This window comes from Meles meles, chromosome 16 (assembly GCF_922984935.1).
Source record: "Meles meles chromosome 16, mMelMel3.1 paternal haplotype, whole genome shotgun sequence".
Lineage (NCBI taxonomy): Eukaryota > Metazoa > Chordata > Mammalia > Carnivora > Mustelidae > Meles > Meles meles.
Genome location: NC_060081.1, coordinates 40,781,607 through 40,796,777, shown reverse-complemented (window position 1 = coordinate 40,796,777; position 15,171 = coordinate 40,781,607). Strand labels below are relative to the sequence as shown.

The 15,171-nt window shown below is 38.1% G+C and overlaps 1 protein-coding gene across 1 annotated transcript in view; it reads left to right on the top strand.

The window, feature by feature from the left end:
• PCSK2 (proprotein convertase subtilisin/kexin type 2) overlaps window positions 1–15,171 on the top strand; it is a 263,778-nt gene that overhangs the window by 36,069 nt on the left and 212,538 nt on the right. The window contains exon 2 of the mRNA XM_045981647.1: window positions 4,793–4,897. Within this exon, the coding sequence (XP_045837603.1) occupies window positions 4,793–4,897 (105 nt within the window). The remainder of the gene's footprint in view (window positions 1–4,792; window positions 4,898–15,171) is intronic.

Sequence of the window (15,171 nt, the reverse complement as noted above, 5' to 3'; positions counted from 1 at the left end):
GTTTCCAAGGATGACTTGTTGAAAATACTACTTTTTCCCATTGAATTTTCATTGCACCAAGGTTAAAATCAATAAACCAGAAGTTACTATAAATTATTTCTGGACTCTCAATTTTATACCATTGAACTCTCTGACTCTCCTTATGCCAATATCGACTGTTTTGCTTACTGTAGCTTTGTTTTAAGTTTTGAAATGGGAAAGTGTGCATCTTCCAACTTTGTTCTTTTCAGAGATCACTTTGGCTGTTTGGGGTCCTGTGCATTTCCATATGAATTTTAGGATCAGCAAATATGGGAGTATTACCATCTTAAAAATCCATGAACATGGGATGTCTTTCCATTTATTTATATCTTCTTCAATTTCTTTCAGTTATGTTTTGTACTTTTTTTTTAAAGATTTTATTTATTTATTTGACAGAGAGAAATCACAATAAGGCAGAGAGGCAGGCAGAGAGAGAGAGAGAGAGGGAAGCAGGCTCCCTGCTGAGCAGAGAGCCCGATGCGGGACTCGATCCCAGGACCCTGAGATCATGACCTGAGCCGAAGGCAGTGGCTTAACCCACTGAGCCACCCAGGCGCCCCTGTTTTGTACTTTTCACTGTACAATCTTATACTTCTTTTGCTAAATTTATTCTCGAATATTTTACTTATTTCATGTTATTGTAAATGAAATTGTTTTCTTAATTCTATTCTTGAATTGGTTATTGCTAGCATATAGAAATACATTTGATTTTTGTATGTTAATTTTATATATTACAACCACATGGAGCTCATTTGTTAATTTGAATAGTTTGTGGATTTCTCAAGAATTTTTATGTACAAGATTATGTCTTCTGCAAATAAAGATAATTTTTTCTCCCTTTCCAATATGGATGCCTTTATTTCTATTTCTTGCCTTATTGTCCTGGCTGGAACTACCAGTACACTGCTGAGTATAAGTGGCAAGAGCAGACAAGCTTGTCTTGCTCTGATCTCAAGGGGAAAGTATTCAGTCTTTCAATGTTAAATATGATGTCGTTTGTTTTCATAGATACATTCAGATTGAGGAAATTCCCTTTCATTCTGTTTTTTGAATATTCTAACATAAACGAGTGTTGGATTTATCTAATGATCACTTCAGTAACACTTTTTTAAAAATATTTTTAAAAATATAGTTTTTTTAAAAAAGTATTTATTGGTTTCGAAAATGTCTGGGAACGAGCTCCCAGACATTTTCGAAACCCATGCTGAAATCCCTCCCCTTGTTACAGATGGCGTAGAAGTAACAAGTCTGTTAATTGGACTGTTTCTTCCCTTGCCTGTTGTTCCTGCTTTCTCTGTTTCTGTCTGGACAGTCAGGAAAAGATTTAATGTTTAATATTTAAACAATATTTAATGTCTACACAATAAAATTATTCAAACTTCAAACCAGTATTAAAACCAGTTGGAAACCAGCTAATAGTTTCTTAATCTCAGATTTAGAGATGAATGTAAACTGTATTCTGTTGAAATGTGCAAGTGTTTGATTCATGCCGTTTGAAAAACTCCTGCCTTTAGGTCATTGTTTAATGGGACCAACTTATAAAGTTTGTAGCCTTAGAGAAATCGCCATGCTAAAAGTTTCTTCTGGTATGACTCAAAAATATGGAGTGAATGCCCAGGATTTGGAGTTAGTCCCAGTGTTAGGGCAGAAGGAGAGTTGACAACTTTCCAAAGAAGGACCCAAAACACACTAAGATAGTCTTTGGTAGGAATTGTGGGCCAGGGCTCTGATATCACTGGTAAAATACAGGAGAGAATGAAGAGTCTGTTAATTAAAATCCAAACAACTTGTTTCAGGAGTCAGATTATCTGACGTGATTATTTCTGCAGGAAAATTGATGTTTAATGCTCCTTTTTAAACTTTATCCTTTTGCATATGTTTGTACAGATACTTTCTTCATCCTTGTGGTGCTTATTCATCTGAGCCGTCTCCACAGTCTCCATGCGTCTGCTTTGTTTTTCTTCTGTAGTGTAAGGCTTTTGCTTTTGCCTTAAGATTTCCTTAGGGAATCAATAGGTCTTTTCATTTTGTACAACTTTTGAAGCATGGATCAAACATTGGCTTACTATGCTAATGTGTGAAGAGAAAAATTATCTAAAGCAGGTGAGCTTTAATGAACAAATGTATATTTTCTCTGAGTTTGAGTAGGGTGTGTGTGTGTATTTTTTTTTAATATAAAGTTCAGTTCTCACAAATCTTAATCAGTCATTAAAAAAAGCAGAAACAAAAACAAAACTTGCTACTCATTTTTGAAAAGGTGCAAATGTAAAATTTAGGAAAATAGGGTAGGGGCTAGAACCATGAGAACAATGCTTATTATAAGCAGGTCGTTAATTATTTTGGATTTGAAAACTTGGTTTTTCATTAATAGTGACCAGACTGGTACAGTACTAGGAAGATTCTGGAAGATGCTGTCAATTTTACTTTAGAATGAGAATCTGGTGTTTCTGTATTTTATTGTTTTCAATAAAACTTCTTAAATGCTTTGAAAAAAAAAAAAGTATTTATTGAGGGGCGCCTGGGTGGCTCAGTGGTTTAAGCCTCTGCCTTTGACTCAGGTCATGATCTCAGGGTCCTGGGATCAAGCCCCGCATCGGGCTCTCTGCTCAGTGGGGAGCCTGTTTCTCCCTCTCTCTCTGCCTGACTCCCTGCCTAATTGTGACTGCTCTCTGTGTCAAATAAATAAATAAAATATTTTTTAAAAAAGTATTTATTGAGATGATCGTGTGGGTTTTGGTCCATTATTCTATTGATATTGTTATTATATTAAATGATTTTCAGCTGTTAAAACAACTTTGCATTCCTAAGATAAATCCAACTTGGTCATGGTATATAATCCTTTGCATATGTTGCTGGATTCCCTTTACTGTGTTTTCATGAGGATTTATGGACTGATATTTATGAAGGATAATGACCTGCAGTTTTCTTTTCTTGTGATACCTTTGTCTGTGATACCTTTCTCATATGAGGGTAATATTGGCCTTGATGAATGAGTTGGGAAGTGTTCCTTCAACTTTCCTTTTTTGGAAGAGTTTCTGAAGGATCGATATAAGTTCTGTAAACATTTCCCTCTAAGTACTGCTTTAATTGCACCCCAGAAGTTTTTAAATTCTGTGTTTTTGTTTTCATGCATCTCAGAGTATTTTGGAATAGTCAATGTGGTTTCTTCTTTGACCCATTGATTATTTAGGAGTAGGTTGTTATCTAAATTTCCAAATTTTTCATCTCTTATTGATTTTTAATGTAACTAGAAATGGTGATCAGATAACATATTTTGTGTTATTTTACTCCTTTTTAATTTATTTAAGATTGATTTGTGGCCTAACATATGATCTATCTTGGAGAAATTTCCATGTGTACTTGAGAAGATTATGACTTCTGCTATAGTTGAGTAGAATATTCCATAAATGTCTCTTAGGTTTAGCTGGTTTTTGGTTTTGTTCAAAGTTTCAATTTACTTTTTGGTCTGCATATTTTTTCTACCTATTATTGAAAATGGCCTGTTGAAGTCTCCAACTGTTACTGATGCATTGTCTATTTTTCCTCTCGATTTTTCAGTTTTTGTTTTGTGAATTTGGGGATTTTGTTGTTACATGCTTATATATTTATAATTATCTGTCTTTTTGATGTATTAACTCTTTTATCACCATAAAATGTTATTCCTTGTCTACACTTGCAGTTTTTGTTAAAATCAACTATATCTAGTATTTGTATAGCCAGTCCTCCTCTCTTTTGGTTTCTGTTTATATAGTGTATGTTTTCACATCTCTTTACTTTAATCAATTTATGTATTTGAATCTAAAGTGTGTCTCTTGTAGATGTATATAGTTGAATAATGGGGTTAGAGTTTTTTTCCATTCATTCTGTAAATCTCTGCCTTTTGATTGGAATTTTCCATCCATTTACATTTAATGTACTACTTAAAAGATATTTACACTTGCCATTTTACTATGTGCTTTCTATGTCTTATAAACTTTTTTCTTCTTTTCTTTCATAATAGCCTTTTTGAATTAAATATTTTTATTGTACCATTTTAATTACCTTGTTGCTTATTTTACTATATGTTTTGTAATTATTTTCTTGGTGGGTTACCTGGAAATTATAATAAATAATTTAAACAATAAATAATTTAAACAGATTAATACCAACTTAATTTCAAAAGTATACAAAATCTTGGGTCCAATATAGCTATGATTCTTTTCCCATCTTTTGTGCTATTATTGTTGTATTGATATGTTTTTACACATTATAAAACCCCAAACATAGTTTTACCATAGGATATAGGTTTATATGGTTGCACTGTGCCCAATATGATGAAAGACATTAAGGAGTCACAGAGAAAGTCTAAGATACAAGACAGATAGTCCAGCTGTGAAGACAGGAGTAGGTCACAGCACAATTCTGGAGCAACCAGACATGGAGTAGAAACACTAGTTCAAGAGAAGAGAGTGGAGAACTTGGTGTGGGTGAACATATAGGGAAGGCTCCATGGAGGAAGGAATTTTTTTAAATGGGTGGAAATTAAAGAAATAGAGGAAAGACTAGAAAATATTTGGGGAGGAGAAGTGAATGGGCAGCATATAAGAAAAAGTAGAGGAAATGAAAGTACAGTGATAGGGAAATAGATGTCCAAGTCTAATAGGAACTTGCCAGGTTTCTCACATCCATCCCATCCCAGGGAGTCCTTAAATGCAAGCCCAGCTTTAGTTTCCCTCTCCTGGGGCCACCCCCAGAAGCTAATTATGTCTTATGTCTGATTGACTCTCCACAGCTTCCTTTCACTGAAGGCCTGTACCACTTTTATCACAATGGCCTTGCAAAGGCCAAGAGAAGACGCAGCCTACATCACAAGCAGCAGCTGGAGAGAGACCCCAGGGTGAGTTTCTCTGCATACCGGCCTTTCATTTCTGCCACAGCTGAGCCCACTGGCAGGATGTATACGGGGTGGGCTGGGAATTTTGAAGTAAAGACACTCAGTGTATGTGATAAGTAAAATGGATCCTTAGCAGAGTGACACTGGAGACTCACCACTCCTCTACTTGGGCATCATAAGTAAGTCTTTTACAGGCTATGGGGCAGGGGAGGAATAAACAGAGATACCATCCCTTTACTCGCTATCTTCTCCGACATTATTGTGTTTAGACTTCTGGTTGCCTCAAAACCTGCTTTGGCAAATGATGGATGGGGAGAAGCCAAACTGTTTAATGATTCATTTTATGGAAGGTTTCTGCTGGTGAGTTCTATGCTCTGAGGAGGTTGCTGTGCCCCATTTGGGGCATGGAGAAAGGACTGAGCCAGCAAGTGATTAGCTCACCATAGGCAGCAGGCTTCTCAATATCCATGTGTGTTTGCATCCACAAGACCACCTCAACCCTTCTCTCCTATATTTTCTCACACTCATCTAATTTATCTTCATGCCTCAATGGTGCTCATAACCCCCATTTGTAACTTACAATCTTTACTTTGCTCTTAGAATCCAGATCTCATTTCACACTCACCCTGGAAGCTTAAATTCTCTTCTCCTCAATCAAACTTATTACTTTACCCACAAAGCAGCTCCTTTTCTATAATAGGAATTTGGTCATCCCCGAATCCTCCTTCATCAAATCTCTTCTGCCATCCCCCTATACTTACAGACTCATTCAACTGATAAAATAATTTCTGTTATGCAGTTCACTAAAAGGGAAATTAATAATCCAGGCAAATTGCTCTCTGTACATTGACAGCTGCATAACTCTTCTCCAGAACTCTTGGGGGAAAGTGGATATAAAATGGGTCAGACATTTTGAGTTAGGGACTTACACATGAGACTCTTTTTGAATTGATGGAATCTGGAAACTCATTCGTGTGGGCTTTTCATGTGAACATTTGACTGGGTTTAATTTGGGCTTTAATTAGGAATACAGATGAAACAGACTCCCTAGCAGACCACCAACTGACAGGCCACAGGCAATTTTCCTTTAACTCCTTAACCCAGGGGATCCCCCACTCCCTGGAGTGGAAATTCTGCTCTGAGAAGCCACTTTATCTACTTTCACAGTAAGATCCAAGCTGCCTGCTGTCAGCCCATGATAGGCATTCTTAAAGGTTCTGCTGAAGAAGCTGGCACCATTATCTAAGGAAAAAGCTCTCTTTTCTGTGTCAAACAGCCTTCACCCTGGCTGTATCAATTCAAGGCTTGTGGAATCCCTTGGGAAGCCTGTGGACCAAAATCCTCTGTGTCTCACCTATGGATCCAGAGTGGATGCCAGTAGACAAAGACCACTCTGGGGCACTGGGGCACTGGTTCTCCCTGCATTCCATCCCTGTGCTATGATCTTACTCTTTATTGCCAATTATTTTCCTTTTATTTATATATTTGCTTTAAAGTCCCATTGGATTCTCCTCTTCCATGATTAAAGATGTTGCTTCAAGATTATCAAGAGAGAGAACCATAAAAGAAACTGGGGCAGAAGGAAAGACAGGCTTGGGAAAGAGACCTAAGGAACAGGGAAACCAAGAACTCATTGTTTGGGTCAGAGAGACTCCTTGAGCCCATTAGACTAAGATATTCTTATTCTTGTACTTACTTGAAATGCTTATTCTTGAAGTTTAGAATGATGTTTCCAAAAGAGAAGAAAATAAGATAGGTTAGGTAATAAAAAAGGTCATGCACTAGTGATTCTAATAATTTGCCTTTCTCCTCAAAATATTGTCTGTTTTAACTAAAAGGGGCATCCAATCCCCCTTCACTGCCCCCCTAGAAGGGTTCTGGTGGCCATCTGCCTCTACATGGTGATGGCAATTATCTGTCCTAATGATACTCTGTATAAGACAGTGGGGACACTAAAGATCATACATCTCTTGGACCTTTTCTCTGTCCTCTCATAAAGGATAAATGTCAAGGCTGTGGTCCATAATAGAGTCATTCTAGGAAAAGAAATAAAGCATGAATCTCATAATTCTTTGGGAAAAAAAAAACACTGCTAGTGATGACTGCCTCATTTTAAAATATTAGATTAACCCCTGTCCTGCATAATGTTCTTTTGATTATCTAATTTTGGCATCAGTTGATAGCAAAATATGGGGTGACTATTCTTTTTTTTATTCCAGTATAATTAACATGGAGCATTATGTTATTTTTTAGGTGTACAGTCTAGTTATTCAAAAATTCTATACTTTACTCAGTGCTCATCAGATTAGGTGTACTCTTAACCCCCACCACCTATTTCAGCCCACCCCACCTGCCTCCTCTCTGATAACATGTTCTTTATATTTAAGAGTCTGTTTTTTGTTTTCTCTCTTTTTTCTTTGTTCATGTTTTGTTTCTTAAATTCCACATATGAGTGAAATCATACAGCATTTGTCTTTCTTTGATTGGCTTATTTCACTTAACATTATACTCTAGATCCATCCATGTTGTTCAAATGGCAGGATTTCCTTCTTTTTATGGTTAGGTAGTATTCCATTGGATATATGTAACACATCTTGTATATCCTTTCATCTATCAATGGACACTTGGGCTGCTTCCATAATGTGATTATTATAAATAATGCTATAATAAACATAGGGATGCATACATCTTTTCAAATTAGTGCTTTTATATTCTTTGGGTAAATACTCAGTAATGGAATTGCTGGATCATATGGAAACTCTATTTTTAATTTTTTGAGGAACCTCCATACCGTTTTCCAAAGTGGCTGCACTAGTTTGCATTCCCACCAACGGTGCACGAGGGTCCTTTTTTTCCCACAACTTCATGGGGGGGAATATTCTTAAACAAAAAGCATCGACTATGACTGGTGTAAGAGTAGCAATATAAGGTTTCTGCTGTGTGGGTCTACAGATCTTAATTGAAAGGGCAAATATGTTGAGAGTTAGGATACCTCAGTCTTTGAGTTCCCAAGCACATTCACACAAGCTGCAAAAAGAAAAGTAAATGGAAATATCAGAAGGCAGCCTAGGTAGCCCAGTTGTTTTTGCAATTGACTCTTGCTTTTGGCCCAGGTCCTGATCTCAGGGTTGTGGTACTGAGCCCCACATGGGGCTCCACGCTAGCCATAGAGCTTGCTTAGAATTCTCTTTCTCCCTCTGCCCCTCTCCCACCCCCTCTCTCTTTCATTCCCTGTATTAATAATAATAATAGTATAGGAAGGAAACAGAAAGGAAAACGTAGCCAGAAAGGCTTATTGACACAGGCTTTTATCTCTTTGGTAGATGTTGCAAATTACATTTTGTGAACCAACATCTTAAGAGTGAGTCGTTTTGTCATTCTCTGAAACATGTCATCTTCTAGGCCTACCAAATTCATCATGCTTGCAGCCCCAGCTTCCTTCTCCGTCCTGTTTCCACATCACTTCCTGGCCTTTCTCACTCACTGTCCTGCAGCTTGGGAAGGAGGATGCAAATCCCAAGGAACAGGCATGTAAGGGCAGGAGGGTTTGAGCAGCTAGACTGTCAGAGTTGAATCCACTCAGTAGCTTTTTAGCCATAGAAACTGCCGAGATTTGCTATCAACCCAAGAAATAAGGAAAAAGGTAGAGGATAGAACTTGACTTTGGTTTTGCTCTAGCTTCAGAACAGACATTTCAAGGATGGTTGGTCCTTATTCAGCAACTAATTATTATGTATAAAGAAAACAAAAGAAAAAGATCATAACTGCTTTTTGTCCAGGCCAATAAAGTACTGCTTCAATATGTTCATATTCATTCACTGATAGGCAGAATGATAACTAAGAAAATAGATTCTGATGCAGATCATTTCATTTTTTAAAAAGATTTTTAATTAATTAATTTATTTGACAGAGAGAGAGAGCGATCACAAATAGACAGAGAAGCAGGCAGAGAGAGAGAGAGGAGGAAGCAGGCTCCCCAGAGCAGAGAGCCCAATGCGGGGCTTGATCCCAGGACCTTGGGATCATGACGTGAGCCAAAGGCAGAAGCTTTAACCCACTGAGCCACCCAGGTGCCCCTCTGATATAGATCATTTCAAAGGTGTTCTCTTGCCTTCCCTTTTCTTTCTGCTAAATGAATTAGCGGAGTGACATTGTGTGTCAAACTACTCTCAAATAACATAATTAATTAAAGAATAATAAAGAATTAGAATGCTGACTGGCATTGTTTAGATGCTAAAAAGCAAAAATTGTGTCTTTTTTTTTCTGGATGTCTTTGTACAGTGCAGGTCTGAATCCACAGTAGATGCTCAGTCAGATGTCAACTGTCAGATGACAGTTATAAATAACTGTCAAATAAACGGATGATTAATTATTTTTCCTCAGGTTTTTAATCCATGAAATAGTATCATTCTACTTATCTTATATTTTTATACCTGTTCTAAAATGTGCACCCTTTAGGAAACAGGACAGCCTTCTTTTTAGCTCCTCCTTTAGAAATATTCTTAATTATGGATAAAGGAAACCAGTTGCCATTTTATTACTTCCAAGCTCTGTCACTGAGAACCCCATGAAGAACCAGTTTTTATTTTTTTTTTATTTTTTTTTTTTATTTATTTGACAGAGAGAAATCACAACTAGGCAGAGAGGCAGGCAGAGAGAGAGGAGGAAGCAGGCTCCCTGCGGAGCAGAGAGCCTGATGTGGGGCTCGATCCCAGGACCCTGGGATCATGACCCGAGCCGAAGGCAGAGGCCTTAACCCACTGAGCCACCCAGGTGCCCCAAGAACCAGTTTTTAATTTCAAAAGTCCTGTACCCTGTGTTGCTGATCATAGTCATGGTCCTGGTACAACAAGCCAAGTGAGGACAATGTGTTTGGAAAGTTTGGGTAGCTAAAATAATGTGAAGAGGTAATAAGTAAATCCAAAGCTAGGATGAAATAATAAAGCTAAAAATGACTTCTCAGCATGAGGGTTAGAGCAAAATATCCCCTACCCAGAACATCTGCGGGATTTGTAATACAACAAACTGTGATTCAACAAATCTTTAAGCGAAACCTGATTGCAGTCCACAGTCTACATACCAAACTCCCACAGTCCCACAAGTACCACATGCTGCAGAGAATAGATTTATTTAAGATAATATTGGTTTCACAGTTACGTTGAACCATGCTTGCATCGACATAGCACTGAAATGAGATACACTAAAAAACATGAAGGCTCCCATCATTTAATGATCAATACACATTAGTTGCACAGAAGCCAAATAATTTAACAACAAATAACCTGAACGTTAATTGTTGAGAGGAGTTATATTTGATTTGAGAATTATAAACACTTACTCCTTCTTCAAAGCAAGTTTATTAGACCACATAATTATCCCTTGAAATCATTTTTTAAAAAATTTTATTAACATATGAAATAACATACAGGTCTGTGAATCATCAGGCTTACACATTTCACAGCACTCACTATAGCACATACCCTCCCCAATGTCCATAACCACCCTATCCCTATTCCCCTCACCCCCCAGAAACCCTCAGTTTGTTTTGTGAGATTAAGAGTCTCAGAGTTTTTCTCCCTCCCGATCCCATCTTCATTTCTCTCCTCCCCTACCCCCCACATCTCCCACCCTGCCTCTCAAATTCCTCATATCAGAGAGATTATATGATAATTGTCTTTCTCTGATTGACTTATTTCGCTTAGCTTAATACCCTCTAGTTTCATCCACGTCTAGGCAAATGGCAAGATTTCATTTCTTTGGATGGCTGCATGGTATTCCATTATATATAGATATATATATACACCACTTCTTTATCCATTCATCTGTTGATGGACATATAGGTTCTTTCCATAGTTTGGCTGTTGTGGACATTGCTGATATAAACATTCGGGTGTATGTGCCCCCTCAGATCACATTTGTATCTTCAGGGTAAACACCCAGTGGTGCAATTGCTGGGTCACAGGGTAGCTCTATTTTCAACTTTTTGAGGAACCTCCATACTGTTTTCCAGAGTATCTGCACCAGGTTGCATTCCCACCAACAATGTAGGAGGGTTCCCCTTTCTCCGCCTCCTCACCAACACCTGTCATTTCCTGACTTGTTAATTTTAGCCATTCTGACTGGTGTGGGGTGGTATCTCATTGTGGTTTTGATTTGTATTTCCCTAATGCTGAGTGATGTAGAGCACTTTTTCGTATGTCTGTTGGCCATTTGGATGTCTTCTTTGCCAAAATGTCTGTTCATGTTTTCTGCCTTGAAGTCATTTTTTAAAAATTTTTAATTTATTTATTTGAGATCACAAGTAGGCGGAGAGGCAGGCAGAGAGAGAGGAGGAAGCAGGCTCCCCATGGAGCAGAGAGCCCGATGCGGGACTCGATCCCAGGACCCAGAGACCATGACCTAAGCCAAAGGCAGAGGCTTTAACTCACTGAGACACCCAGGTGCCTCGCCTTGAAATCATTTTTAAATCATCTTCCAATCTTGCAAGTCAGAAACTCCTTATCTGTTTGCTGGAAACTTTCCTCAGTTCTCCATCTCAAAGAATGGATGATGTTTCCCTTGCATTCTTTATATGGAAGATGAATCTTTCTAGCTTCTTCTTCAACCAAACATATCCACATGTCTAATAATATAAATGACAGACACATGATCCAGTAGTGATCTAATTTTGTTCTTATGGGTCTTTTAGGAGCACATATGTGGAATTTTTAGGGTGCTTCAGATCTCCAACAAATGCTAGTTTCCCTGGATAGGTCTATAGCACTTTCATAGAACCATACCACCAGAACAAATAATTTTTCCCATTCTTTAAAATAAACTGGGCAAGAGTGGTGTGATTTTTTGGTAAAAATCTGAATAATGAGTGAACCAGACTTCCTTTATTCATAGGACTTAAGAATACAATAATTGATATTATTTTTAAAAATGGATTTATTATCATGCTTGAAATTCAGGTGGTTGACAGAAGCTGAGAATAGCTTGCAATTGTTCTGGGTCCTTTTCTGACATGATATGATAATGTTTTTAGATCTAACTCAGATGGAGTAATTTAGCTGTGATTGGTGAATACCTTATAGAGCTGTACATAATCTCAGATCAGAAAGATTAAGCATTGATGACCTAGAAAGCATGTTCTGAAGAAGCCCATGAAATGATCAGCACAATAACATAGCAATTTATTCACAATTTAAAGACATCTTTCTGAAAAGAATACTAGAACTTTAGCAGTTCAATGCAAGCAAAGAAATTCATTTACCTTTTCCTCCACAAGTAACACAAAATTTTGTCACAATTGCTAAACTCTTAGCTTACAATCCTTTTCAAATATCTAGCATCAGTCATGTAACTTATTATGATAATGAGGTGTCACTTGTATGTATTGTATCTTTGATTTATAGTATTAGATAACTATTTGATTACTTAGATTAAAAATTGGGAAGAGAAGAAATAACACCATTATCTTGGGAGGAAATCTGCTTTCAAATAGGAAAATCCCATAGAGAAACAATGTCTTCTTGCACTTTTGGGGGTTTTGTTTGGTTTGGTTTGGCTTGGTTTTGATTTTGATCAAACCTTCAGGCAGTGGGTGACTAGTAGAATTTGGGGTGTCCTCACCATCACAGTAAATGCATGAGAGCCTCTCCACCTGGAGGCTGGGTAAAAATAGAAATTAGATAGTTTTAGTGTCTTTTAAAAAGAATTTATACCCCAAAAGTAGGGGGGTTTTTGGTCTTTATATCTGTTACATCTCAAATGGTGAGGTTTGAGGTGAGATGTTGCTCTAAGAAATGTATGGGACTGGAGGACCTGGGTGGCTCAGTCGCTTGAGAAGCTGACTCTTGATTTTGGCTCAGGTCATATTAGGGTCATGAGATCAAGCCCCAAGTCTGGCTCCTCACTCAGCCTTGAGATCAGTCTGCTTGAGATCCTTTTCCTTGCCCTCTGCCCCACCCCCGTTCAGGCTCTCTCTCTCTCTCTCCAAAATAAATAAATAAAATCTTAAAAAAGAAGAAGAAGAAGAAAGAAAGAAATGTATAGGACTTCTCCAGTCTATCTTCCAAAGGTCTCATTGAGGGGCGAGAAAAGAAGCAGATAGATTTAATAATATTTTACTCATTAAAAAAAAAACAATCATTTTCTTATTTTGTGGTAACATGAGTTGGACCAACAGGTATTATTCTTTCCCGAAATAGAGATACAAAATCACACATGAATTTATGAAAGCAGATCAAGTCCCCCAAAATGAAGACCATCTTGTTAAATCTGGATTTAGGTCTCCTGGTTGGACAAGGGGACAGCCTATTTGGAATTGGGATTCTCATAGGGAAAGGACTGTCCACAATGCATGATTGTGATAGCCCAGTGGTCCATGAATAAAGCTGTGCAAGTAGACTTAACCATAGGTAGAGTCTGAATGTAGAACAAATTCTCTTTAACTTTTGAGGTTAGAAGTACAGATTAGCCAGAATTCCTAAGAGAGACTCCTTCCCCACCCTGGGCTAATAAGTGTTCATTTAGGTGTCTCTGACATATACACCCTAAACAGAAATAAAGTAAACTGAAGACATATAGAATGGAAATTAAGTGATATTGAAACTATACTGTGAAGAAGAAGATTTAGAATGAGAGACAGAAGCACAGGAAAATTTTAAAAAATAAAAATATTTTGACTGGTGGAAAGTGAGTGAGACCCAGCCCCACACCCAATGCTGCACTCCGCATCCACCTTCTAACGGTGTCTCAGTATCGCCTGAACCATGTGACCCCTTCAGGACCCAGACCTTTCCTATTAAAAATAAGAAATAATAGGAAACAGTTCAATTTTCTATCATAAAAAAGGAAACCATATTTCCCATGCTAAAGGGGCAAATAGCCAAAAGGAGTGCATAGCAAAGTAAAGCAGATATCATTTCTTCCTCCTTTCTTCTAGTTTTTCTTCCCTGCCTCTCTCCACCTTATTTCCTCTCCTCAAGAATCCATAAGCAGCAAACACACACTTCCAGAATGTGCTGTGTCTCAGGCTCTAAGAGGAAAGTTGTTTTATAAAAAATGAGCTATAAATGCAAGTGAATACAGTGAAATCCATTAGAAAGGGATCTTGGCTCAGACCTCTACATACCCAGCCAGCCAGCTTGCGACCTTCGGCATGTTGGTGATGGGAAAGCAAAGACACAGTCCTTCACTGATCCTGCTCATGACATTTCTGCAGGAACCAGATCACTGAGTCAGGAAAGAACAGAGAGGAAGGCTCCAGGGTTTCCTCTCACTTTAATTTGGTAATAGTTGTAAGAACAGTAAATGTGTGTTACATGTTACATGTTGCTGCTTTATTTGAGTTCCAGCAAAAAGCAACCCCTGAGACAAGAACTCAGGAAAGGATCATTTATTTGGGTGCCTGGTCCTAGGAAGCACAAGGGAAAGAGTGAAATGAAAAAAGGAAGTGAGGAAAGCATACAGAGAGTGGATATTTTCACAGGTTTTCATCTTAGGCCCCTGAGGCTCAGTCCCACTGGGGACTCTCTGAGGTGGTTGTGTAGAATGTGCTTCAGACTTGTCCTACAAAGAACGGAGTTGATTAATGGATGATTAACCTACTAACTCTGTTTCTCATGTTTGAGATGACCCCAGATGTTAAATTTCTAACACTTTGGGCTGCCCTGTACAAGATGCTGTAGATGTGATCCAAGTTCCAAGATGCTGGAAAATGTCCCAGAGCAGAGAGACAGAGATGGAGATGCCTGACAGGAAAAGCTGTCAGTACTCACAAGTGAACTCAGTACTCACAACTGGAAGGCTGAGAGAATACAGGGATGAAATGCACAGCTACAGTCACAAATCCTACAACCCAATGCTGTGCTGAGGACTTATCATGCATCATCTTGTTTAACTTCCAGCATCACCTGTGAATTACATACTGTCCGATTCTCAGTTTACAGGTGAGGAAATGAGAACTTACAGGAGGCTCTTCCCACAGTTTGTAAGGAATCTTCACCACCTCATGGTGCTATTCTGTCACTGACTTGTGTTTCATAAATTAATTTTCCCAGCTCCTCTGTGCAAAGAGTGTAATGGGATCAGATTGCTGTGGGTGAGGATGACCTGTGATATACTGAGATGCAACACACTGATTTCTGACTTTCTTAAGAAGTTTGCCAAGTTAATTTTGACCATGTGTAATTTCCACTCCACCCACTTCAGAATCCTACTGTAGGATTCCTCTACGAATATAAACAAAGATGGCATCTTGGCTTGGATTTCCTGGAAATGCACTCTGAGAT